The sequence below is a fragment of the Petaurus breviceps genome, unplaced genomic scaffold, assembly GCF_028583685.1.
Source record: "Petaurus breviceps papuanus isolate PSGF00001 unplaced genomic scaffold, PetGlider_PUasm1.0 76, whole genome shotgun sequence".
In the NCBI taxonomy this organism is placed as follows: domain Eukaryota; kingdom Metazoa; phylum Chordata; class Mammalia; order Diprotodontia; family Petauridae; genus Petaurus; species Petaurus breviceps.
The window spans coordinates 899,191-924,312 of record NW_027186473.1 but is presented as its reverse complement, the minus strand read 5'-3'; the positions used below and the strand labels follow the sequence as shown (position 1 = coordinate 924,312).

Here is a 25,122-nt window from a genome sequence, read left to right as displayed (position 1 = left end):
CCAGGTAGGAGATCTGCTGTGGTTAAGAATTCCTTGCCAGGCACTCTTTAGAGGAGTGAAATAAAAACCAACCAACTAAATAAAACTTCCCAGACAATTTGAAAACATCTTTATTTGAGAGAAAGAATTGATTCTCAGATAAATATTTGTTATTCAGAATCAACCCAAACTACCTCTTGTAATGCTAAAATAATGGATTTCAGATTTTTACATACAAGCAACTATATAAGCTTGGGTTCCTGGTATCTTTCCTTACATCTTCCGGAAGTCTGGTGGAAACCATATGCTTTTAATCCAATATTTAGGTTTTTTAGAAATTCTTTTTAATTCACAAAAATCATTTCCTCCTCTTCCTACTTCCTCCTCCTCTTCTGAAAAAGAAAGAAAAGCATAGCCCTTGTAACAAATATGCATTGTTAAGCAAAATAAATTCCAACATGAGCTATGTAAAAAGATACATAAGCAGTCTGTAACCTATATCTATTATTTCCCTGATAGGAGGTTAGTAGCTAATCATGAGTCCTGGGGAATTGTTGGTTATTATGTTAAAGTGTTAGGACTTCCTTAGGGAATCTTAAGGCTTTCAATGTTTATCTTTACAATGTTGTTGTATAAAATATTCTGGTTCTGCGCCCTTTATGCTTCCTCAGCGCATATGAATTTTACCAAATTTCTTTGAAACATTTTCTTTTCAGTACAATAGTATTCTGTTATATGAATGTAATGGAATACTACATTCATGTACTATACTTTATTTGGCCATTCTCCAACTGATGGGCATCCCCTTAGTTTCCAATTATTTGCTACCACAAAAAGCTGCTATAAACATTTTTGTATATTCTTTCCTTTGTTCTTTGATCTCCTTGTGGTATAGACCTAAAAGTGGTATTGCTTTTTGTCCAATGTTGTGCTTGTTTTATTTTTTTTTCAAATCTTGCATTTTTAAATTTTTTTTTACTTTTTCAAATACTTTATTAACTTCTGATCTATATCATTCATTTCCGTCAGATTTTGAGTTACAAATTTTCTCCCATGTTTCCCCTACCCACCACCCCAAAATATCAGTCCCACAGGATATCCCCTCCTCCAATCTGCTCTCTCCCATATCTTCTCCCATACCCCCTTTGACTTTTCCAGTAGGGCATCCCAGTGCCTGCATATCCTACCTCCCAATTACATGCAAAATAGCATTAATAATAGTGTGTGTGTGTGTGTGTATAAATTTTTTTTTAACATCTGATTTTAAAACTTTGAATTCCAGATTCATTCCCCTCCTCCCTTGTCACCTACCCCCACTGGGAAGACAAGTAGTTCAGTATAGGTTGCACATGTGCAGCTAATGAAAAACATTAACACGCTAGATGTGTTGTAAAAGACTGACTATATTTCCCTCCCTCCTATCCCACCTCCCACTTGTTCTGTTCTCTACTTTGATCCTGTCCCTTTTCAAAAGTGGGTGCTTCCAACTTCTGTCCTCCCTTCATCTTCCCCCCTCTCATCCCCTTCCCCCCTACTCTCCTGTAGAGTGAGATGCCCTATTTAGTGTGTATTTCATTCCCTCCCTGAGCCAAATTCAATGGGAATAAGGTTGACCCATTCCCTTTTGCCTTCCTGTTCTTCCCCTCCATTGTAACCATTTTCCCTTACTTCTTCTATATGAGATAGATTACCCCATTCTGTCTCTCCCCATCTCCTCTCATTATATTCTTCTCTCACCTCTTACTTTCACCTTTTAAGTATCATCCCTTCCTATTAAGTTGGTCCTGTGCCCTCTATCTATGTATACCTGTAAACATATATAAACACACCCACATAAATATTCATACACCCATATGCCCTCCAAAATATGTATATATATATATATATATTTCTATTCCTTTCAACTATTTTCATACTGAGAAAAGTTTCTTCGGTTACAATTATCGTTAATAGTTCAACTTTGATAAGTTCCTTATTTCTTTTCCCTGTTTACCTTCTCATGCTTCTCTTGCTTCTTATATCTGAATGTCAAATTTTCTATTCAACTCTGGTTTTTTCAGCAAGAATGCTTGAAAGTCCTCTTCCACTGAATGACCATATTTTCCCCTGACACATGATACTCAGTTTTGCTGGGTAGGTGATTCTTGGTTTTAATCCCAGCTCCTTTGACCTCTGGAATATCATATTCCAAGCTCTTTGATTCCTCAGTGCAGAAGCTGCCAGATCCTGAGTTATCCTGATTGTGTTTCCACAATATTCAAATTGTTTCTTCCTGGCTGCTTGTAATATTCTTTCCTTGATCTGGGAATTCTGGAACCTGGCTATAATATTCCTAGGAGTTTTCTTTTTGGTATCTTTTTCAGGAGGTGATTGGCAGATTCTTTCAACCTCTATTTTGCCTTTTGGTTCTAAAACATCAGGGCAAAAATTAGCCATGTAACCTTGGGCAAGTTACTTAACCCCAATTGCCCTCCAAAAAGTGAAACAAAACAAAAAACAAAACAAAACATCAGGGCAGTTTTCCTTGAGAATTTCTTGGAGGATAATTTCTAGGTTCTTTCTTTGATCATGGCTTTCAGGTAGTCCAATAATTTTTAAATTATCTCTCCTGGATTTATTTTCCAGGTCAGTAGTTTTTCCAATGAGATATTTCACATTGCCTTCTATTCTTTCATTTGTTTGAATCTGTTTAACAGCATCTTGATTTCTCATAAAGTTGTTAGCTTCCATTTGCTCCAATCTAATTCTGAAGGAATGATTCTTCTCAGTGAGCTTTTGAGATTTTTTTTCCATCTGGCAAATTCAGCTTTTTAAGGCATTCTTTTCCTCATTGCCTTTTTGTGCCTCTTTTGCCATTTGAGTTAGTCTATTTTTTAAGGTATTATTTTCCTCAGTCAGGCTGTTGACTCTCATTTCATAATTTTCTTGCATCATTCTCATTTCTCTCCCTAATTTTTCCTCCACTTTTCTTATCTGCTTCTTAAGTTCCTTTATGGCCTGTAACCAGCTTGTATTTTCCTTTGAATCTTTTGGTGTAGGAGTTGTGACTTCACTGTCTTCCTCCTGTTCCATGCTTTGCTCCTTTTTTCCCTCAAAATAGGTGTCTAATGTTGGATTCTTCTGTTTGCTTTGCTTCCTTTGCCTGGTCATGTTGTCACTCAATTACTTGACTTTTGGGCTTTTTGCCACAGTAGGACTCTGCTACTAGACAGGGGAGCTTTTGTCCCAAATGCTGGGGTTTTCTCAGCTGCTGGAGGTATTAGTTGGGTGTCCTTTCTGAAGCCTCCACATGCTCTGGCAAGCTGGTCACACACCCCAGGACCTCCACCCTAGACAGCAATCCAGATTCAAGAAGGTTAAAGCAAGAGCGATTACCCCTCAGACTGGTCACTTGGTCCCCCTACACTCTGCAGGCCAGGACTGAGGCTGGCTGCAGGGAAGCTCTCAGTGGCTTCTTACCCTGGGGGCAAAAGCCAATGCACTCCCAACTACTGGGTCCCTAAGTCCACACTGCACTATCCTCTCACTTTGTCCTTAGCATCTATGTGTTGATAATTCTGGACCGCCACAGCTGCTGGTGATCTGGAGTCCCTCCAGCAGGTGACTGGTCAGGGCCACCCTGGGGCTCAGTCTTCTGCATGAAGCTGGGGTCATCTCCCAGAGTGCTGCACTGGCCAATTCCTGCCACCCTGCTGGGCTGTCCTCAACGGGAGATTAGCTTCTCTGTGTCATTTTGTATATTCTGTAACTCCAAAGTTTGTTCAGAGTCCCCTTTTACATGGATTGGAGGTGGTGAGAGACAGAGTCGCAGAGGTCCTGTTTCTATTCTGCCATCTTGACTCCACCCCCCAATATTGTGCTTGTTTTAAAATCATTTGGAGGTGGGGGAAGTGTTATTCTGGAAAAAAGCCTACAAGAGAAATATGACAAATGCTTGCCCCTAGTGCCACTTTGTGGCTAGTCAAATACAGATTAGTATTTCTTATTTGTTTGGTTTGGTTTGTTATGTGTGTGTTTTGTTTTGTTTTGTGCCTAAGTTTTTGTGGCATGCTTTTTCAAAATTTTAGGTCTGTCCACGTGGTCTAACGCTAACATTTTAAATTGTTATTATTTTATTTTTTATTTTTTGCTTTTTGGAGGGGGGGGAGGATAGGGCAATTGGGGTTAAGTGACTTGCCCAAGGTCACATGGCTAGTTTTGTGTTAAGTGTCTGAGGCCAGATTTGAACTCGGGTCCTCCTGACTCCATGGCTGGTTCTCTATTCATTGCTTGACCTAGTGATCCCTAAGTTGTTATTTTAAAGTATTTTTATTTCCAAGAAGTTATTTCATATTTTGTAACCATATGTATGATTATGGTACTAGATAGTAAACTTGCTGAAGTTCATTCTAGCAAAGTTGATTGGCCAGAATAAAGAACCTACTACCATTAGGGTAAAGCTTTCAGCCCAGAATAAAGGCTCTCAATCTTTTCTCCCTTCCCTGACCCTACACATACCAGTAATGTGATTTACAGAATCACAGTGTTAGAGGACAAAGTGGCCCAAGAGATCATCTAAGACTGCTCTGTTTTACTTCTGAAAAAAATGTGGCCAAAAGACTATGTAACTGTCATAGTAATTTATTCAACAATCTTTTATTAAAAGCACTTGCTATATGTCATATACACTCTGATAGATGATGGGGATATAAAAATAAAAGTGAGACAATCCTGGCCCTCAAGGAACTTGCATTCAGTTCCAAAAGTTGCATAGCTAATTAACCTGACTTCCAGTTCACCATCCTTCTTAATATCCATATGTAAAGGATTTCATCACTCTCGTTTTTCTTTGCATTTACCTAGGCACAGAGTTAAGTACTCACCTAACTCCTTAGGTGCTTATCTTCTGTGAGAGTTGCTATGGTTTAAAATTTGTTCAGCTTGAGGCCAACAGGTAATTATTTTCTTTGAACATAACTAGACAGATATATACCTGGGTCAAAAGTAGTTGGTGGAGGGAGGCAAGAAGACCCCTTCCCCCCCCTCCCCCCAGTACAATCCCTCATGGAGAGAGGGTAGTCCAAACTTTGGAAGTCTAGTCAGTGGCCTTGAGGGATTTGAGAAGAAAGGTGGCTGCTGGGAGAAGAATATAATTACAGTGATGGGACCCTGTAGGTGGTAGCCTAGGGTTGAGTGAGGTAGCATGGCAATGGAGTACCAAGAGGTATGGAAAGGAAGGATACTCTTCAAATGTCAGCACCCTGGACAAAGCTCCTGTGACCCTACCCTAGTTACTTCTAGAGTTTACTGCTAGGCTTGTATTCAAATTCATTCTTGATAATGAAGTAGGAACTGATATAGCATGGGTTCCATTACTTTATCATTATAGCCTTTGATAGGCTGTTGGTAAATGGCAACTGATTACATTTTTTCCAATGATCATATCTCCTGTAATTTTAAATGGATTTCAAGGAAATTTCTTATATATATACTGTGTACCTGGCTACCTGTTTTCCCATCCCTCAACCTCAGCCCTCCCTCAGGGAAGTTAGCAGACTGCCAGGTCCATTCTACCCAGTCTGCTCACAACCACAGAGGTAGGTGGGCTTCTGGGTCAGGGAGACTTGGCGCCATGGGAATTTCTAGGTGTGTACTGACCAGTCACTGTTCTTGGCCTCTACAAGTTTCTGCTTGCATAATACCTAACCGTTCCATGCAGACTCACTGTTTGATTTGGGCCTGACCCTGAACAGTCCCGTAGAAAATAAAATCCACTTCCAAATTTTACTCTTGGGGGTCTCTTGTCTGGCTCCTTTTGGTACAACATTATGTGTGCGTATGTATGTATATATATATACACAATAAACATTTATATATATACATACATATGTATATATATATATTGCCTTTGGGGGGGGCAATTGGGGTTAAGTAACTTGCTCAAGGTTACACGGCTAGTTTTTTTGTGTGGGTGTTAAGTCTCTGAGGCCAGAACCCAACTTGGGTCCTCCTGACTCTGGGGTCGGCAGTCTACTCACTCGGCCACCTAGCCGCCCCTATAATACACACACACACACACACACACACACACACACACACACACACACACACAAAATATATATGTATGTATTTATATAGTTTGATAGATTGATAAATGTTTGAGCACCAGGTGAACCCAGAATAATGATTCATTTTAGCATTTCTAATACTCGGAAAAATCTACTGTTCTTTTAAGATACTTTGTATCCTGTGTTTGTAAATTTGTAAATCTCAAAGGTTGCATTTCTTCCTTTAAAGCTATTCAGGACTTGTGCTTTTTTTTTTTTTTTTTTTTTTAGAAAATTAGCATGCTTGTGACAAACTAAATGCCAGAAATTCAATCAATTGTGAGTAATAAGCAGTGAACTACTTGTGGATTTAAAACCCAATTTAGGTGCTGTTCTAATTGCTATGGCTGGAAGGATCATCCCCTCTAATGAGGAAGGCGAATTCCTTCCCTTGGGGTTTGCACTGGTTAACTGCTCAAATTGTTCCTATCATAGGTTGGGGGGGGGGGGGGTAGGGGAGGAGGAAAGAAACAGACACATTGATGACTTTTACTAAAGCTTAAAAAGGCTGACTTCCATTTCCTTTTTTTTCTCTTTTATTCTCCATGCATTTCTTTCTTACCCTGTTTTGTACTTTATTTTTGAAAGGATTAAGCTGTGATTTCCCCCCCCTCCCCCTTAAAGTAATAAAATCATACATTTTGTCCTGAGTCTGAACTTCCAGGGATCACATCAATAGGGGCAAAAAAATCTCAAAAAACAAACAAAAAGAAAAAAATCTTAAGAGGAGAAATGGTTGGACTATGCTAAATGTTGGTTAGATTTTATCTGTATTAAACCAAATTGGTTTGATAATAACCTTGAAACATAATAAGTGGTTTGAATACTAGACTTTCAGTTAGTAGAGCTGAGTTCAAAACTCTCTTGAGACTTATGCTAAGTTGTATGTAATTATCAGATCTCTAGGGTCTTGGTTTTCTCAAACCTGTAAAATGGGGATAACATTTGCATTATATAGCCAGCAAGGTTGTTGTAAACTAAAGTGCTCTATAATTTTTAGGAATTATTATTTCTCTGATTTACTGTGTGTGTGTGGGAGCAATACAAACATGTATTACAAACTGTTGCTTTAATAACATATACTAGAATTTTGAAAGAAATTTAAGATTACTGTTTGGAAACTATACAATAGCTTCCAGATTCAATTGCCTTTTTTTTTTTTAATTAGGAAATTTGTTCCTTTCCATTCTTCCCATACCTTTGGCAAAGATTAGTGGTTTTTGGTTTTTTTTTTTTTTTTTTTTGCTGATCGAACCATTTGGGGTTTTTTCCCCCTTTTTGTTCATCCCCCCTCCCCCTTCTGACTTGATTTCTGGAAGTTTGGGCTCAAGGCAAAATGTGATTTTATTAATTTAATAGAGGAAATCGTGAGTTACTCCTTTAAAAAATAAAGTTCTGTATAGTTCAGCAATTAAATTTTTGAGTTCCTCAAAAATACCCTGATGTGTAGTTAATCTGAATCTGGTTGACTTGAACTCTTCTAGGACATATAGGTGGTTCCTTGGCCAAGAAAACAGTACTTGACACCTTCTTTCTGTTGTCTATTTCATCATTCCAGTCGACCCAAACAGTAAAAACCCAAAAAATCTTTTTTGCTTTTTTCCTTCTTTGTTCCGACAAAGTTAAATAAAATAACAACAACAAACTAGCCAACCGTTAACTCTTGTTAATGTCATAACCTTTTCTTGCCAGTTGTAGCTCATTCTGAGCTGTCTTTAGGACTACATGGCCCACTTATATTTTCATCTTCCATTGCCTCCTTTGTAGGTGAGTTCTACCCTTCAAAGGATGAAATTATTACTAAGGCAAGTCAGGAAATTATTGATTGTCCTGCTTTAGACAATGGCCTTGAGGAGATGTCAAGATAATTAGTTTCCCATAGGTAGTCTATCATGCCTCCATGCTAGTCTTGTGATATTTTCCCCAATCTTCTCATCTATGTGTATTGCCTGTTTTTCTGTCTAGGTAGTCTGAGTATATAGTCCAATGACAGTATTTTTGTTTTATACTTTTATCAGTCTTCATCCAAATACTTTCTACCATGTTTTCTCTAATTCATATATTTCTTTATGTGAATATATCTTAATGTACCTGTATGATATATATCATAATATAAAATATATACCACAACATTATATGGTTATATATAATTATTATATGTGAATTAGAGAATGCTATTTATTTTTTGTATTATAATATACAATATAGAACACATATACTTGTGTGTGTGTATATGTATGTATAGTATATGTAATATCCCCACCCCCACTTTGGTTCTAAAGAATACCCTTGCAAAGTCATAATCCATGATAGGTCCCACCCACCATGTTTCATGGATCCCTAAAGGGTCAAATTTTCCTTCTTTCATCACATTCTCATTTGACTGCACTCATGTTTTGAACATTTGGATCATTGTCTCAGGCTGTATCTTTTATTCTTAGTTTTCCATGGTCAGCTAGCTGGGTTTCTGAATCACTGGGATAGGAAAAATATGAGGGTGTGCAAACATGCTAAGGAATTAAGGAATGAATCTTGGAAGGGTATCAGTGTCTGGAGAAAGGACTGATGAGGGAGCAGAATGATTAGATTTCTCATAGGATCTACTCTGGAAATCCAACCCCAGGGCAGATGTCCTGTGAATTCTAGCTTGTCTACCTCTCTGGAGGCAGGAACCGGTGCCAGTGAAGGTATCGCCTGGGGGGGAATTCAGTCTGAAGGCAGCAGGTGGCAGTGGAAGATGAGGCTTCCAAAGCACTGGAGAAGGCTCTGGGGTGAAGACCTAGGCTGAGAGGGGAGTGGCTGCGATGAGGCTTACTAAAGGCCCTGGGGTGAAGACAGATTCTGGAGGCAGGTGGCCGGATGGGATTGAAGCAGAGCTTGCTGGGAAGGCCCTGAGGCAAAGACAGAACCCCAGAAGCTGGTGGCAGGGACCTAAGATTGTGAGAATCAAATGAGATCACTTATGTAAAGTGCTTTGCAAAACTCAAAAAGGTATATACTTGTTAATTACTATTACTATTGATATTATTATTTGGCTCTATGGACATAGGTGGCTTATTTATCTGATGGCAAATTTGAAAAAGATAATATCTCTATTAACTCAAGGAAAAAAATCTGCTATCCATTTGAAGTAGCCAAAGGAGAGGAGAAAGACTGTGTTAGGACAGGATTCGAGAAGAGGATGCAGGAGGGCAAAAGAAAGGGAAGGTTACAGAAAACGAGGAAAGAAAAATGAAGATGGAGGTGAGGAAGAATGGAGAGAGAAAAGCAGCAATTAAAAAAAAATTTTTTTTTGGAAAACTGCTTAGGGGAATTTGCAAAGTCTGGCTTTTGATTTAAGAAGTCTCCCGAAGACAGTGTCTCAGATTTAAGTCGCTTGAGTTGGAACATTGTGTGTATCAGAAAAGCTCAGCGAAAATATTTGAAAGCAAAATTCTTCCATCTGGGGTGAGCATTGCTTCTGACAGACAGAAAGCAGGGGATCCAGATGACCTCTCAAGCCCTGAGTAAGTTTACATTTTCCATGGAGCAAGGGAGAATGCTTTCTCATTCTAACCACATTCTCCACATAGTTGTTTTGTCTCTTGACTTACTCTTGTTAGTTAAATAGTTTCAATTATTTGACCACAGCAGAATCACTGCTGTCCAAAGGTCTGCTGTCCAGGTGGATTCTTGGTAAAGAATCCTGCAAAGACCCTACGGCCAAGTTCTTTAGAGATGCCAATACTCCTTAATTTGAATTTCCTTTTTTTCTAAACTTCAAAATAATATTGTGTAGATTAATTGCCAGTCTTGTTAGTGCTGGTGCTAGATACTTCCAGATTTTTATCTCTACTGCTTAGTAACACTTTGGTGTTCAGGAACAAAGGTATCTGGCAACTTCAGCTAACTGACAACAAGGAAAGAAGGAGGAAAAAAGCCTTTCTTTGGTTAAATCATGCAACTAGATGGTATAGTGAATAGAGTAGTGGGCATGAAATCAGGGAGACCTGAGTTAAGGAGTATGCTGGAACTAGTTACGCTCTTCTGCCTGAGTTAAAATCCTGACTCATTTAGTTTGTGACTCTAGGTAAGCCTTTTCCTCACTTCTCTCATCTGTAAAATGGGGATGATGATAGACCTACCCCAGGGTTAATGTGAAGATAAAAACGAAATAATATTTTAAATAGTATTATATCAATGCTAGGCATCTCAAAGCCAATGCCTCAAAATTCATGGTACTTAATTCTTTGGATGGGCTTTCCTCTAGTACCTATCTGTTTATTGTTTACCTTTTCCTGGTATACAGTCCTAAGAAATTTTTGTTTGATTTCTAAGCCCATGGAAGAGGAGAGGAAAAAGGAGAGAGTGACAGAGACAGAGAGACACAAAGAGAGACAGAGGCAGAAAGAAAGATTTTTTTTAGGATTTGTTTTTGCTTTGGGCTCCCTCCTCTTAGAAGAATTTACTTGCTTTGTTCCTTTTGTTAATTCTCATCCCATCTTGTCTCTTTTAAAATTTTATTCTCTGATTTGTGGTCAGTATCCTTATTTGTTCCTTTTTAAATCTTTTTTGTGTTCCTCATGGAATTAAAGCTTCTGAAGTATCAGGTTCGAGTTCTTTTTTTTTTTTTTTTAATAACAAATTTGTGTTATTGCCTTAACAGACTTAGCTTCATTGTTTCTCTTTTCTATTGCGCTTAACTCTGAGAAGTATTTCTCAGGGAAGTAAGATGGATACAATCGTGTCTCAACTCCTGGGGTCCAGTTCCCTGGTCCCTGCCATGTTCATTATCATCCCAGGAAGCATATCTTGATTTTTGTCCTCCAACCCCTCACCCCCTTCATATTGTTAGTATATCCTCAGAAAATTCTTTTTATGTGTTTTATAAATAATTTTGTCTGTACATGTTATTTCTTCCAGTGGAATGTAAGGTCTTGAAGCCAGGGACTTTTTTTACTTTGTGAATTTCTAAGCCCAGTGCCTAAGACAGTGGTGCATAAGATATTTTTGCTAATTGATTGATTATTGTCACACATTACTAACATCTCTCCCAACCAACAAAATCATTAATGATGAGTCCACTCCTTTCTCCTTTCACTATCTGTCCTAAAACAAAATAAAACATCTTGGAGGAATAATCTTAGTTCAGGTGCCTTCTGATTAATTCTTAAAGGGGGGAGGAGTAAACCCTGCTCTATCAAGGAAAAGACTATGAAGAATCACATTCTCCTAAAGGTTTGAGAGAGTCCTAATTTTACTGTATCATAATATTATGGGAGACATCCAGAATTGTGATTTTATAAGTTGTATAATATATTGTTTTAAATGTTATTGTTCTGTTGTATCTGACTCTTTGTGACCTCATTTTGGATTTTTCTTGGCAAAGGCACTGGAGTAGTTTGCCATTTACAGCTCATTTTACAGATGAGGAAAATGAGTCGAACAGGGTTAAGTGACTTGCCCAGGGTCACACAGCTAGTAAGTATCTGAGGCCAAATTTGAACTCATGAAGATGAGTCTTCTTGACTCCAGACCTAGCACCCTTTCCACTTCACCACTTATCCCATCCCTAATGTTATAGAATAGATTTTTAGTAGGTGGCTTTAGCTTTCATTTATTTTTAAAGATATCCAAACTAATTAAAACAGTAATCTTTTTGCCTATTTATTGATGTTCTTGTAAGTTTCCATTTTGGAATAACTATAATGAATCTAAGAGTAATAAATGTTAAAATGAGAGATGCCCTGGAGAAGGTGACTGTTATTAGGCTAAAACAGAAGTGAGGAGATCTTTGAGGGCTGTTGGTATTTGGTGTTTATTTTTGAAGGCTCCTTCTCCCTTTTACCCAGATTAGTATACTGAGGATTCTTGGAAGAGGAGTTAATGGATTTGTTACGGATGATTGTCCTTATAAACCATTTCTAATCTTGAATATATTATTCCCAGCTCCATAAATATAGTGATAAAAAGTTGCGAAATAAACATTTCAAGGCATCATAAATATATCCCTTGCTGCTTACCTAAGGTGTGTGCCCTGTTTATCTTGATCTCTTCAGATACCTGGTCCAGGAACAGAATGAGACATTGCTTTGTTCATTGCCCTGAATGATTTGTTTCTCCTTTGAGATACTATGTTGATGAAATGGACATAAATCTTTTTATTTTACAGAGATTTTATAAAAAATGTTCACTTTCAACAGTTGTAAAAAATTATATTAAGTCACCAAGAATATAAACCTTTCTCATCAACATTCTTGTCAAATGATATTTCTCGGTGGCTTTATGCTGCATAGACTCTTCTGCTATGTGCTAAATGAAATGTTACATCTGTTGAAGACTGCCTGGAAATTTATATCCTACCGCAAGGGTCCTTGGTAATGGTATCCCCACATGAATTAGGACATCATTCACCATATTGGTGGTTATTCCACTTATATTAAACCGATTATGTGGTTTTTTAAAAGTATATTAGCGTGATTCTGAGATGTGTTCTAAAAGGATTTGGAAAGCCAGAAAATAATCTTTCCAATGTGTGCTGCATCATCCATAGCTTTAGGTTTCTTTGGTCCATGATTTTGTCTGTGCAAGGAAACTAGTGTGGAAACTTTCTCCACCAATGGAAATTGGTCCTTTGTCAGTTAAAGTCTTAGAGTGTTGCCTGAAGTCTTGGGAAGTTAATGGAGTTTTCCTTGAATGAGTAGCTAATAAGCATGAAAGGCAGGGTTTGAACTTGTCTTTCTGATCGCAAGGTTAGCCCTTTAACCATGCTGTCTCTCAGTCAATTCCTTGCATGGGGCAGCTAAGTGGTATAAGGGGATGGGGTGCTGGACTTGGAGTCAAGAAGACTTCCAGAGTTCAAATCCAGCTGCAGACTCTAGCTGTATGGCCTTGGGCAAGTCACTTTGCCCTATTTGCCTCATTTTCCTCTTCTGTAAAGTGAACTGGAAAAGGAATCACTGGCAAATCACTCCAAATGAGGTCACAAAGAGTCAGACACAACTGAAAAACAACGAAACAAGTTTCAATTCATTTTGACTTTTAGCACTCCAGATATTATTCTTTTAAGTTGGGATGTCCTTTTTTTCCTTCTCTTATTACCTGTTCTTGCTTCCAACTTCTGTATGTATCTTTTAAAAATTTCAGTGGGTCAGTGAGTTCCCTGTGCATCCACATCCTGCTCTCTCCCTCCTATCTTTGTCAGAATCTTTTTGTATCTTCAGACTTTTATGCTTGACAACTTTCCCTGTCTCCTGAGCTGACCTTCTGTGGAATTTAACCCCTGAGATTCTACCTTTCCTTTCCTTCAGTTCTTTGAAATTTGATCTCCTACCTGTCAGTAAATGAAAGAATTTTATTGTGCGAAGACAATAGGCAAGTTTTTCTTCTTTCTGCAAATATTTTTGAATTTAAATAGATGGAAATGTCAGTTTGGTTTAAAGAAGAAAGAACTTTAAAAAACTGTTCTCTGGTTGCTTTATTTACCTAATAACTAGAGCTAAATTTTTTAGAATAGTTTTTTATGACAAGAAGCATAGCACTGTTAGATTGTGTTGTCTTAGAAAGAAGAGAGAAAAAAATAACTACTAAATTTGTTTTTCTGTGTTTGGAAGTCACATCCACTTATTTCTCCACATATTGTTTACTTAAGATTTTATAATTTTCAAGACTTTCTCATCAACAAATAAGTCATTTGTGATCCATCTGCTTAAGTATTTTCTATCACTTGGAGGGAAATAAGTGAGTTTGGTTCATTTTGGAGCCTGCTGCCAGGTTAGGGAATCATTGTCTCTTTCACCACCCACAAGCGTGGAGGGGAAGCCATTTTTCAGTGCATGTCTCCAGTGTAGACAGTTGTGGCAGCTTCTGACTGTCCACACTCTTCTGGTTCACTTCACTAAAGAAGGATCAATTACAGAATTCCATCAGTCTTGAAAGAGCTATGGAATCAGGAGTTGACACTGGATTTAGATGTTAAGTGAGCTAGAGCATTAGGGTACAGTTGAAAGGACCCATGCTAATAACCCGGGCTACCTGAATGGGAGGTAAGTAAGAAATGCCAGGGTTATTTTTTTTTTCTATAGAGAAGCCCTAATGCCCTGTATTTTTTAACCTTATTTTTATGATGTCATCTTCCTTCTGAATTCCCTTTCCTATCCACCAAGCTATCCCTTGTAACAAAGAATAAGAAAGAAGGAAAGAAAAAGCAGTTCCACCAAATCAACTACCATGTCAGCTGTGTCTGATAGAATATGTAGTACTCCCCACCTTTTGTCCCTCTACCTCTACAGAGAAGGGAAGAAGGTTCATTAAAAAGACTAAATAAAAACCGGAAGTGCTGGGGCCAAGCTTGGCCACCAAAACTGGACAATGTTCAGTTTTGTTCTGCTGCTTCCCTTCCTTTAGGTTGTAGTCATTGTGTATTTTGTTTTCTGGGTTCCGTTTGCCTTACTCTGCATCAATTCATGTAAGTCTTCCCATGCATCTCTGGATGCTTCCTATTTGTTATTTCTCTGAGTTCGCTAATATTCCATTCCATTACTGCATCACCGTTTTTTGTTTCACTTCCCTCTCCTTTCCCTCCCCCCACCCCAAAAGGAGCAAAGCCCTGTGTTTTAATGCCATGTTAAAATACTAACACCTATGCTACTATCTCCTGCAATACAGACTGGAGATTAAAATAGCAAGGACTCTTGACTAGGGAAGGCCTATCATTGTGATGAAAATTGTGCACCCATAAACAAGTAACCTATTTTTAACTTCCTTTTAGAATGTTGCCTTAGACTCAGAGAGAGGGTGTCTTGTCCACAGTCACCCAGTTCTTGGGTCAGAGTTGGGTGTTGAACTCAGGGCTCCCTAACTACAAGTCCAGCAGTCTATTCAGTAAACTACATTGCTTTTGTTTGATACGTGCAGTGAAAAAGTGTTGTTGATAAGTTGTTAATCTTAGTGGTAGTTGCTGTTTTTCTTTTCATCTCTCCCACCCCTTTCTCCCCCCTCCCCTTATTGCCCTGTCTCATAATGTGTATCCCCACATGCTACATTCCTAGATGTCATAGTCTCCTAGAGAAAGCTTTTCATACCAGAACATCTAAAGCCTAAAAAAGAGCAAATGCAATTTGTATGAGCTGGAATGGGACTGTCTTCTTTTGAATCTGTGCTAAAGCATTGAATATTTTTTTTCTGGTCATCCTACATCCAAAATTTAGCCTATAGAAGAAAGCTGGTTTTTTGCTTCTATAATATCCAGATTCTTTAGTATTCTCTTTTGCAACAGACTTTCTTTCACCCTGCTCTGTTCAGGTTTGTTTATTTACATCATTAATTTTAAAGGGCAACTTTGACCATCTTTAATGAATTAGCAGAGGCCCAGGAACTTCCAGGGCAGTATTTGTCTTAAGCCAATTTGATGTCAGCTACCCATGCTACAGAGGATTTTTTTTTTTCCTTTTCTTCAAGAAACCATCTAGATTTTTACAAGCCTGCCAGATTATTGGCGCTGATGCTGTTTGTAAGCTCTGGGTTGATGCCATCTTTGGGCTTTAAGAAAAAAGGAAATGTGTACCATATTAAAGTAATGAGGCTAGGTCAGCCTCTTCTGTCTGTACCACCTTCTAAAGAGAAATAATGAAGAAGTCTGATTAAGGGCTTTCTGTGTCTAGCACAATTCTTTATAGCGGTCACATATTAATTATAAACATTTGTTGTTGCCTTCCTTGCCTGTAGCTATAGAGGCTTTATCTCTGCTGACGTGATTGAATAATTTATAAGCATGGTTATGGTGAAATTTGTGGTGGTCATTAGCATTTTAATGAAAAAAATGCTGTCATTATCCTAAATCTCCCTTTTGTTTCTACTTTTTTTTCCTCTCCTTTCCAGCTAAACGTCCTCAGTCTTTCCTAAGTATTTGGAAAACGCTGACAATTCCGGGTAATGTGCTGACTGGTCACTATGGGCAGGCGACACCCAGGGGCTCACTGTCATCCAAGCAGTTCATGTATGTACCTTTCATTTTACTAGAAATTTGTAGTATGTTGAATTTAACTGCTCATGTTGGGAGATCTCAAGGCTGTAAATGCTAAGTAAGACTACTTAGAAATGCAGAGAATGGCTTGTCCTGGGGCATCTTTTAATTTTTTAAATTGTTTTTGGATGGAGAAACTCTATCTAAATTGGGGCAATATGTTTAAGTGTCCTTTTAAGACTAGACATGTTATTAGCAATCACCTCTCTTCTTACATGCCCATATATGTAGAGAGACATCTTTTAATGAGGCATTCAGGGTCCCAACAAAGAACACCCCTGTCAGAGAGAGGCAACATAATAAATTCCATTTCAGAACATTATCTTTTTTTTTTTTTAAGGGTATTTCAGAAGGTTTATTTCAGCCTCTTATGGATCATAAAATCACAGAACCTTGAGTCTAGGAGAGAGGTCATCCAGTCTCACCTCTGAACTCTGGGCAGAACAGTTCTTAAGCCTCCCCAGGGAGAGAGCTTTGGACTCTGATTCCTTACGGTTTCCAAACAAAGAGACTCTGTGATCTAGTCTTTTAGTGAGGAAATATAGTATTTCACACTCTTCCAAATGTCTTAATTAGAATCGTTCCTACTACAGTTTAATCCTTTTTGGTATGATTCTTGGTCCACACATGCCAGTGATCATAGCTGCCCTTCCCTATCCAGACCTAGTTTCTTTCCTACATTCTGGTCCTTCATTACCAACTACCACGAGGATAGAATTGCTCTTTTCATCCAGAGCGTGCTTTTGTCTCAAACTTCCATATTTCTGTCTAGAGAGGTGGGGAGCCTGTGGCCTCGAGGCCACATGTGGCCTTCTAGGTCCTTGGATGCGGCCTTTTGACTGAGTTCAAGTTTTATAGAACAAATCCTTTTAGTAAGGGGATAGTTTGGATTCAGAGGGCCACACTTGAGGACGTAGAGGGCTGCATGTGGCCTTGAGGCCGCAGGTTCCCCAGGGCATCACCATCCATCTAGGTATCTATGTTCAAAACCTAGGATTCCTTGATCACACTCACCTCCCATATTCAATCAGTTGCCAGGTCTTACCAATTTTACTTCTGTAATATATCTCTTAAACTTGTCCTGTCTCTCGCCTCCTCATACAGCCACCACCCTCTTTCAGGCCTCAGGCCCTCATGCTTAGACTACTGCAATAGTTTCCTCTTGGTCTCCCTGCCTCAAGTCTCTGCCTTCCACACGACTGCCAGAGTGATGTTTCTATAACGCACACACACATATGACACATAATATAAAGCATCATGTCATCACCCTGATCAGTGAGTTTCGTTGCCTCTCTGTTACCTCTAGGGGCAGGCACGAATTCTTGTTTGCCATTTGGACCCCCCATGCCCTGGCTGCAGCCCACTCTTTCCATGCTTGTTACACCTTACAGCCTTTCATGCATTCCATGCTTCAGCCAACCTGGGCTTCTTCCTGTTCCTCACACACAATGCTCTCTTCATTTCCATGCTTTTCCACAAGCTGTCCCCCACCCTTGGGATACGCAGACTTTCACTTCTGCCTCTACCTTTTATAGTATGTGTGTTTATTTAATTTTATATGTATGTGTACACATATATATGCATGTGTACCCACATGTGCATACATGCATGTATATATAGATATATGTACATGTGTGTAGATATGTATGTGTGTGTATATGTATGAAAATACATTCCCTTCCAACTCTACCTCTACCTTTAGTGTGTGTATTTATAAATATGAGTGTATATGTCTAAGTGCATATATATTTCTGTGTATATATGTGTGTGTATATGTGTATGTTACACTCCCTTCCACCTCTGCCACCACCTCTACCTTTTAGTATGTGTATTATATATGTGTGTGTGTTTATTTTTTTCTTCAAAACTCAGCTCTAGCCTCACCCATATACAGCCTTTCATCAGCATCCCCCTCTCCTAATGCTAATGCCTCCCCCTGTAAAATTAACTTTGTGTATAATCTCTTATCTATACATGATGGAATGGAAGTTCCTTAGGGCAGGAGCCACTGCATTTTTGTCTTCACATCCCCAGTGCTCCTCCTAGACTAGCCATTTAATAAATGTGTCCTTATTGATTGCTCAACAAAAATCTTTCTCAGCCTTCTTCATGGATTTTTTCTCTCCCCACTACTCCCACAGAAAAATCACTTCTTTGGTCATTGAACTATCACTCAGATAATGCTGTAAGGTGTGCAAATCACTTTACGTGTATTTGGTCTTCAAAACAGTCCTGTGAGATAAGTGTTATCATTGCCCCCATTTTGCAGATGACAAAACTAGAGTCTGGTAGGGTTTAAGTGACTTGTCCAGGGTCTCCCAGATAGTAAGTGTCTGGTCTTCCTGACACCAAGGCCAACCCTCGATCCACTGTGCCACTTAGTCTTGAGCCCAGTATCCAGTCCTGCATTTCTTTTTGTTCCGTTGCTCTGAACCCTGCCCTCCAATTTTTTTCAGAGGAAAGGCTGTGATTTCTAAGTAGAGTTGGAGGGCACTTTGAAAACCATACAATTCATTTCCTTGTACCAGGCACAAGTTCCCTTTGCAGTATCCCTGACGTGGATTCATTCAGCTTCTGTTCAATAGCTGGGCAGTGTTTACATTGCTCTGTAAGGCTTGCAAAGGCATTCATAGTTGTCCCATTTAGTCCTCATAGCAACTGAGCTAAGTGATATTATTCTCATTTCTATCATACTGATGAGGAAGCTTATCCTAGAGAAGCTGAGGCCAAGGCTACTAAATTAGCAAGTGACTGAGACAGGAAACTTAGGTCTTCCTAACTCTAAATCCATCACTCTACACATTGGGCCACCTAACTAACCCCAACCCATGCCAGACCCCACACCCATCACAGTAGGCAACTCATTACTTCATGGACTTAAATCTGGAGGGGACCTCAGGAGTCCTTTAATTCAACCCCTTCATTTTACATATGAGGAAACTGAGTCCCAGGGAGGTTAATTTGAACTTACATTCTCTGAATCCAGAGCTGGTATTCTTTCCACTGTACCATGCAATTTTATTGCAGCCCCTCTCCCTCTTGCCTAGCAGATGAAAGACACACGTTACCTAGAGGTCATTCAACTTGCAAACCCAAGAGGGATGCCTCTAATTGTTAGGAAATTTTTCCTTATTTTAAGGTGAAGCCTGCTTATCTCTTTACTGGTGGTAGTAGCCACCAGCTGGGCAGGGGGGCGGGAGTCTCCCATTAGATAAACTTTGATATATTTGAAGACACCCATCAGATTTCTGCGAACTTTCTCTTGCTTTTCATTTGTATTTTCTAACAGGACCTATCAAAAAGGGTCGTTTGCCTTCTTTCCCTTTGTAGGGATGGCCTACTGCATTATTTATTCATGACTTTTCTTTGTGTAGGGAATTCCCAATGACAAAACTCAATTTTTAATCTTAGAAAGTTGCCTGAGGACCCTGGCAGGTTGAGTGACTTACCCAGGGTCCCACAGCAAATAAGGGACAGAGGTGGTTGGGACTAGATCCCAGGGTTTCCTGACTTGAAACCAGCTTTCTGTCTACCACAGTAAGGGTTCCTATTATTCTTTGTTTGTTAGAAAGAATTTTAATATGAATAAATGAAAAAGAGATAAATAAAGATCTTGGCTCTGAACAGGCTATGAGTCAACTCCTGTTTAACTGCATGCACATTTTCTACTTTTTAGATGATCTGTAGCAAGTTTAAGAAATTTTGGTCTTTTTCCCATTATCAGTTGGTATGTGCTTAGGGAAATGCAACTTAATTTTTATGTTAGCCCAAAGCAAAACATAAATATTAAATCTCAGAAAAAATAATCACAATGTATTTGAAATTTGAATTTAAAATAACTTGCCATTTACCTACATTTCACTTTACCCACTCCATTTATCTCTGCCATTGAAAATAATTAAAAGTAGAATGCACTAAGCTTTTGGTCCACTTTGAACCACAGATCTTTCAAAATTCATTGTGCCAAGGCAGTTCTATTTTTTTTTCTCCTGAAGAGAATTTCTTGTGCTTATGAATAATAGCTTTGTTGAACTTTCATGATGAAAATGGTTAATAAGAAAATCATTCCTATCACTTTATCACTTTCCATATTTTTTACCTTTTGCCTCCCCACATTCCTATTTCACTTGTTAACATATATTTCAAGCCCTATTTTCTAGGGCTACAGTATCATTGTTCAGTTATTTTAGTCATGTCCAACTCTCTTTTGGGGTTTTCTCAGCAGAGATAGTGGAGTGGTTTGCTGTTTTCTTTTCCAGCTTATTTTACAGCTGAGGAAACTGGGACAAACAAGGTTTAAGTGACTTGCCCAGGGTCACACAACTAGTAAGTGTCTGAGGCCATATTTGAATTCAGGTCTTCCTGAAGCTAATCCTGGCACTCTATTCACTGTGCCATCCAGTATACACATATGTAAACATGTAAAAATGTAAAAATGTAATGTGTTTACTGGTATTACTACTCATCTGGAAACTTCTGGCAATTTTTTCTGTCAGATGCATGAACTTCAGCCACTTTTTCTGAGTGGAAAAGGAGTGTCAGAGGTCCTACCCTTGACACTGTGGAATTTGGGGAGCTGTCTTTTGACCCCTTCCAGGCAATTGTGTATAAAGTAATTACACAGATTAGCAGCTTGTCTGCTCACAGGATCCTCCAAAGACATAGCTAAATTAAAGCATCATATCATATTTGATTTCCATTTTGATGACTCTGTATCATCTAAGCGAAGTTAAATTACTTATTATCTTTTAATAATAATGGTGATGAGGGCTAGCATTTATATGGTACCTACTATGTGCCATACACTGTGCTAAGTCCTTGGCAAATATTCTCTCATTTGATCTTTACAATAGTCTTGTGAGGTAGGTGCTGTTATTATCCCCATATTACAGTTGAGGAAACGGAGGCAAACAGGGTGTTTGTTATCCAGAATCACATAGCTAATACGTGTCTGGATTTTACTTTTCAGAACATTAGAAAACATAACACAATTTAGAATAATTTCTATAAATTATTCTATAAATAAATTCTATAAATAGTCTTTGGCATCTACAGAGGGAAGTTTCTGTTACTCAGAAAGTTAATTTCTGGGGAGTACCTTATTCCCTAAAAAACCTGGGCAAATGATATATAAGCCTATGTTTCTATGTCCACCAGAAGGTTTTAGAAGTATTTTACTTGGTACAGAAAAAGAGTGGGAAGGAATCTATTCTTTCTCACTTAAGTTATCTCTTACCAAAGGCTCTTATCCCAGAAAATGTTTTCTTATCTAACATTGTAGGCCGATATCATGCTAGAGATTATATAAAATAGTATTTGATTCAGTCATTGCCCAGTGGGCTTGCAACTTGAATGACCTCTCTGTAAAGTGTGCCTTTCATCTGCTAGGGAAGATGAGTAAGTTGATGCCTTTTTTCCATGATGGGTAAAGGATGTTATCTTGATTTCTAGAGTGGCTGTATTATCAGTTTTGTAAAAAGTGTTTTTTTCCTGGAGGTAGAAGGTAGTAATGCTTTGGGGTCATTGGGTGACTTTGCCTGACTCTTTCAGTCTTCTTGACTTTCTGTTGATCCCTTAAGGTGAGGAGTTAAGGCAGTGTGTGTGTGTGTGTGTGTGTGTGTGTGTGTGTGTGTGTGTGAGAGAGAGAGAGAGAGAGAGATGGGGGAGGGAGACTTTTTTGTGTGATTTGGTTTGGGGAATGGGGAGGGGTTATTGCGGATTTGTGTGTGAGCATTTTAAGTAATGTTTGCTTATTGAAATGTTGAGACATGCTAGTGGTAGGATAGAGGTTGTAGCTACTCAGTCCTACTGTTGCCTAAGACTAGAAGTGTGAGATGATCTGAGGTCCTCAGTTAATATAGTCTAAACCCACCTGCCAGCATGGGAAGGATAATAGTACCTTATTCATCCCTGTCATTTTTTATCTGAGACTTTATCAGTCTAGAGAACTTTTGGTACAGAAAACTCCCCCCACTGATGCAACACCAGCAGCTTCTCTGTAACTTAGTACAGAGGTGTCACACATGGCTTGGGATCACTCAAGAATGCTCACTCAGGAGTTAGGTGAAAATGTACCTTGGGAAATATGTAACAAAATAAGTGAAAACGCAATAAAACCTAGATAACATCACGTTTTAAAACGGTCACTCTGCGGCCCTCAGGGGTCCTCATGTATGGATTTGTGATCTCTGTTTCTGTGAGTTTGGCACCACTGACTTAGCAGCTAAAATGGAATTGTCCAGGAACTCACAACTACTAAGTGTCAGAGGATTTGAACCTAAGCCTTTCCTGACTGCCAATTTCTGTCCTCTTTCCAGTAGACAAGGACTTCATGACCTTTCTTGTGTCATGGACTCTTTCTCAGAATAATGTTTTTAAATAATTGAAGGAGATGCTAGATTTCATGTAGAGGTAAGTGGGGGTGGGGGAGGTGTAATGGTTGTACCTGTCCAAGATCATTTGCTCCTGTATAAGAGCCTTCTAGACCAGAGGGAGGAAACCTTGAGGCTACATGTGGCCTTCTAGGTTCTGAGATGCAGCCTTTTTTACTGACTCCAAGTTTTATAGGACAAATCCTTTTATTAAAGTGATTTGTTCCGTGAAGTTTGGATATAGTCAAAGAGCTGCACTTGAGGACCTAGAGGGCCACATGTGACCTTGAGACCTCAAGTCTCCCACCCCTGCTCTAGATCATGCTGCCTAGCTGGTCTCATATATTCTATAACCCTACCAATAATGCATCTGGACTTTGATAGAGGGGTTGTCTTAGCTTCCTGCCCTCAAAGAACTTACATTCCAATGGGAGAAGACAACAGGTGATGATGGAATATGGGGGGGGGGGGAGAGGGAAGAGGCAATATGGCAAATGTGGCTCTGGAGGTGGCATCTGGGGAGAGTCAAGGCAAGAACAAGGTGAGGAATAGCTAGTGTCACTCTCGAATTTGTGGTTTCAGGCAAGGAGTCACCAATGAGTAGAGGACATTCCTGATTAGAGGTTGCCCAGGGTGGCAGTTTGGCAGTCAAGGAGGAGATGATTTTGGAGAGAATCAAGGCAAGGGGGAGGTAGAGCATAGTTGGGATCCTTTCTAAAATGAGCTCTTGTAGAGGGGACGCTTGCATTGGGTAGGAGGTCAGACACGATAACTTCTAAAGTTACTTTTGCATTTTCTATAACCCAGAGAGTGGCAAGCTAGGCCAGGCTGAGCTCTAGCAGGTCCATAGGATTGGAAATACACCAGTAGTCTAAATGCAGCAGTCTTCATAGGGAGTATTAAGGTGGCAATGGGCACTGAGGGACCCAAAACTGGAAAGTGGATCATTGACTTGGAAATCTACTCAAAGCAAAAGGATAGGCAGGATACAGATGTCATCAGCCAAGGTTGTATCAAACAAGCCAGGCTAACCTGGAGAACAGGGGTGTAGTTCAGAAGCTGTAGAGGTAGGCAAAGGACAATTTTTTTTGAGAGATTCAGAATGTATAGAACTAGGCATGATAAAGGCAGGCAGGCCAGAGGCTGGTGTTCAGAGGTCATACCTGACCTGTAGCCATAAGGAGAAACCCAATTTGAACACATGGGTCTGAGGTCCAACTCCCTAAAAAGAGGCAGAAATGGAGTTGAGGTAGTGGCAGAGGTCGAACTAGACAGGGGGAAACATGAAGGGGATAGAATTCAAACCAGGAGACTGAATATGCATCTTGGGATCTGGAATAGGCAGACAAGTACAAACAATAGCATAACCAGTATATGATTGGTTTATCTCAGCATGGAGTCAGTCTGTGTCTCCTCTCCTGCCTTTCAATAGCTTTCCTGATGAGAGAGAGCGGACAAGTTGCTCCTTAGAAAAGGGTAGGCTTCCATAGAACAAATTCTTAATCTGGGGTCTGTCTATATATATATATATTTTTTTTTTTACAAAAGCATATACTTTGATAACTGTATGTCAATATAATTGATTTCTTTTATAATTCTATGTATTTCATTTTATGGATTTAAAAAACATGATTCTGAAAAGGGCTTCAACAGATTGTCAGAGGGGTTGAGGGGTCCATGGCACAAAAAAAGGGGAAAAACCCTGCTAGAGACCCTATGATTGCAGTGGAGGGTCACCTGGGAGTGTTCTCCTGTAAATAAATGAGCAAAGGAAATATAAGACTGGAGTAAATGAAGATGGGGAGGTTGCAGCAGGTCATAGCAATCAGAATGACCTACATGACTGAACATGGTCAACAGTCTGGGTGTTTGACTGTGATAGTTTTGCACAAGTGCTCAACTGTGTTTGGCCTATGTTGCCTGTTAGGGTAGAATATGACTCTTGAAAACTAAGATTGTTGAGTCGTTTTCCCCAATAACAGTGGAGGTGGGAAGGTGTTAATTGAAATCAGTTAAAGCAGAGTAGCATCACCAGGGGCCTCTAGTTCAAGTGCTCAGGTTAATGTAGGGAATGGAAAAGTGGATGTGAAATGGGCTTGGTGTCAAGAAACTTCTTTTCTAATCTTGGCTCAGCCTCTAATTAGTGGAGATATCTTGGGTAGGAGACTGAATCCATCTGGGCTTCATTTTTCTTCATGTGTAAGATGAGGACATCTTCAAGCCAGGAAATGCTTGAAGAAAGAACATCTTGCTTGAAGAAAAGTAGAGATTCCAAGAGGAAGCAATAAGGCGAGAGGGTGTTCCTAGGCAGAGGGTGGGGAGCAGCCATGGAGTGTTGTACCATTATGTCTGAATTGCTGAGTGTAAGTAGGGAGGAAGAAAATGTCAAAAGATTGGAAAAGTCCAAAAGAGCCAGAGTGTAAAGAGATTTTAGACATCTGAGGATTTCATATTTGATCCTAGAGATAATTGGGGACACTGGAGTTTATTGAGCAGGGAGCTGACATACCTAAACTAAAAAAAAAAAATTACTTTGTGTACTCCTGTGGCATTTTCTTAGGACTATGTTTATGGGTTTCATACTGTGTATTATAGGGATTCCATGGGGAAAATTATAGTACTAGCTATGAACACTTTTGGTTCTTTACAAAAAAAAACGTTCGAACTATGTAACAGAAATTAT

At 39.2% G+C, this 25,122-nt stretch overlaps 1 protein-coding gene across 7 annotated transcripts in view; it reads left to right on the top strand.

Annotated features, from left to right (window-relative positions):
* APBB2 (amyloid beta precursor protein binding family B member 2) overlaps positions 1–25,122 on the top strand; it is a 420,856-nt gene that overhangs the window by 132,813 nt on the left and 262,921 nt on the right. For 6 of the 7 annotated variants that reach the window (XM_069105116.1, XM_069105115.1, XM_069105114.1 and 3 more), the window contains one exon: positions 15,924–16,041. The exons of the other annotated variant lie outside the window; for it this stretch is intronic. In XM_069105116.1, coding sequence (XP_068961217.1) covers positions 15,996–16,041 — 46 coding nt within the window. In that variant the 5' untranslated portion in view covers positions 15,924–15,995. The remainder of the gene's footprint in view (positions 1–15,923; positions 16,042–25,122) is intronic. 7 annotated transcript variants of the gene reach the window in all.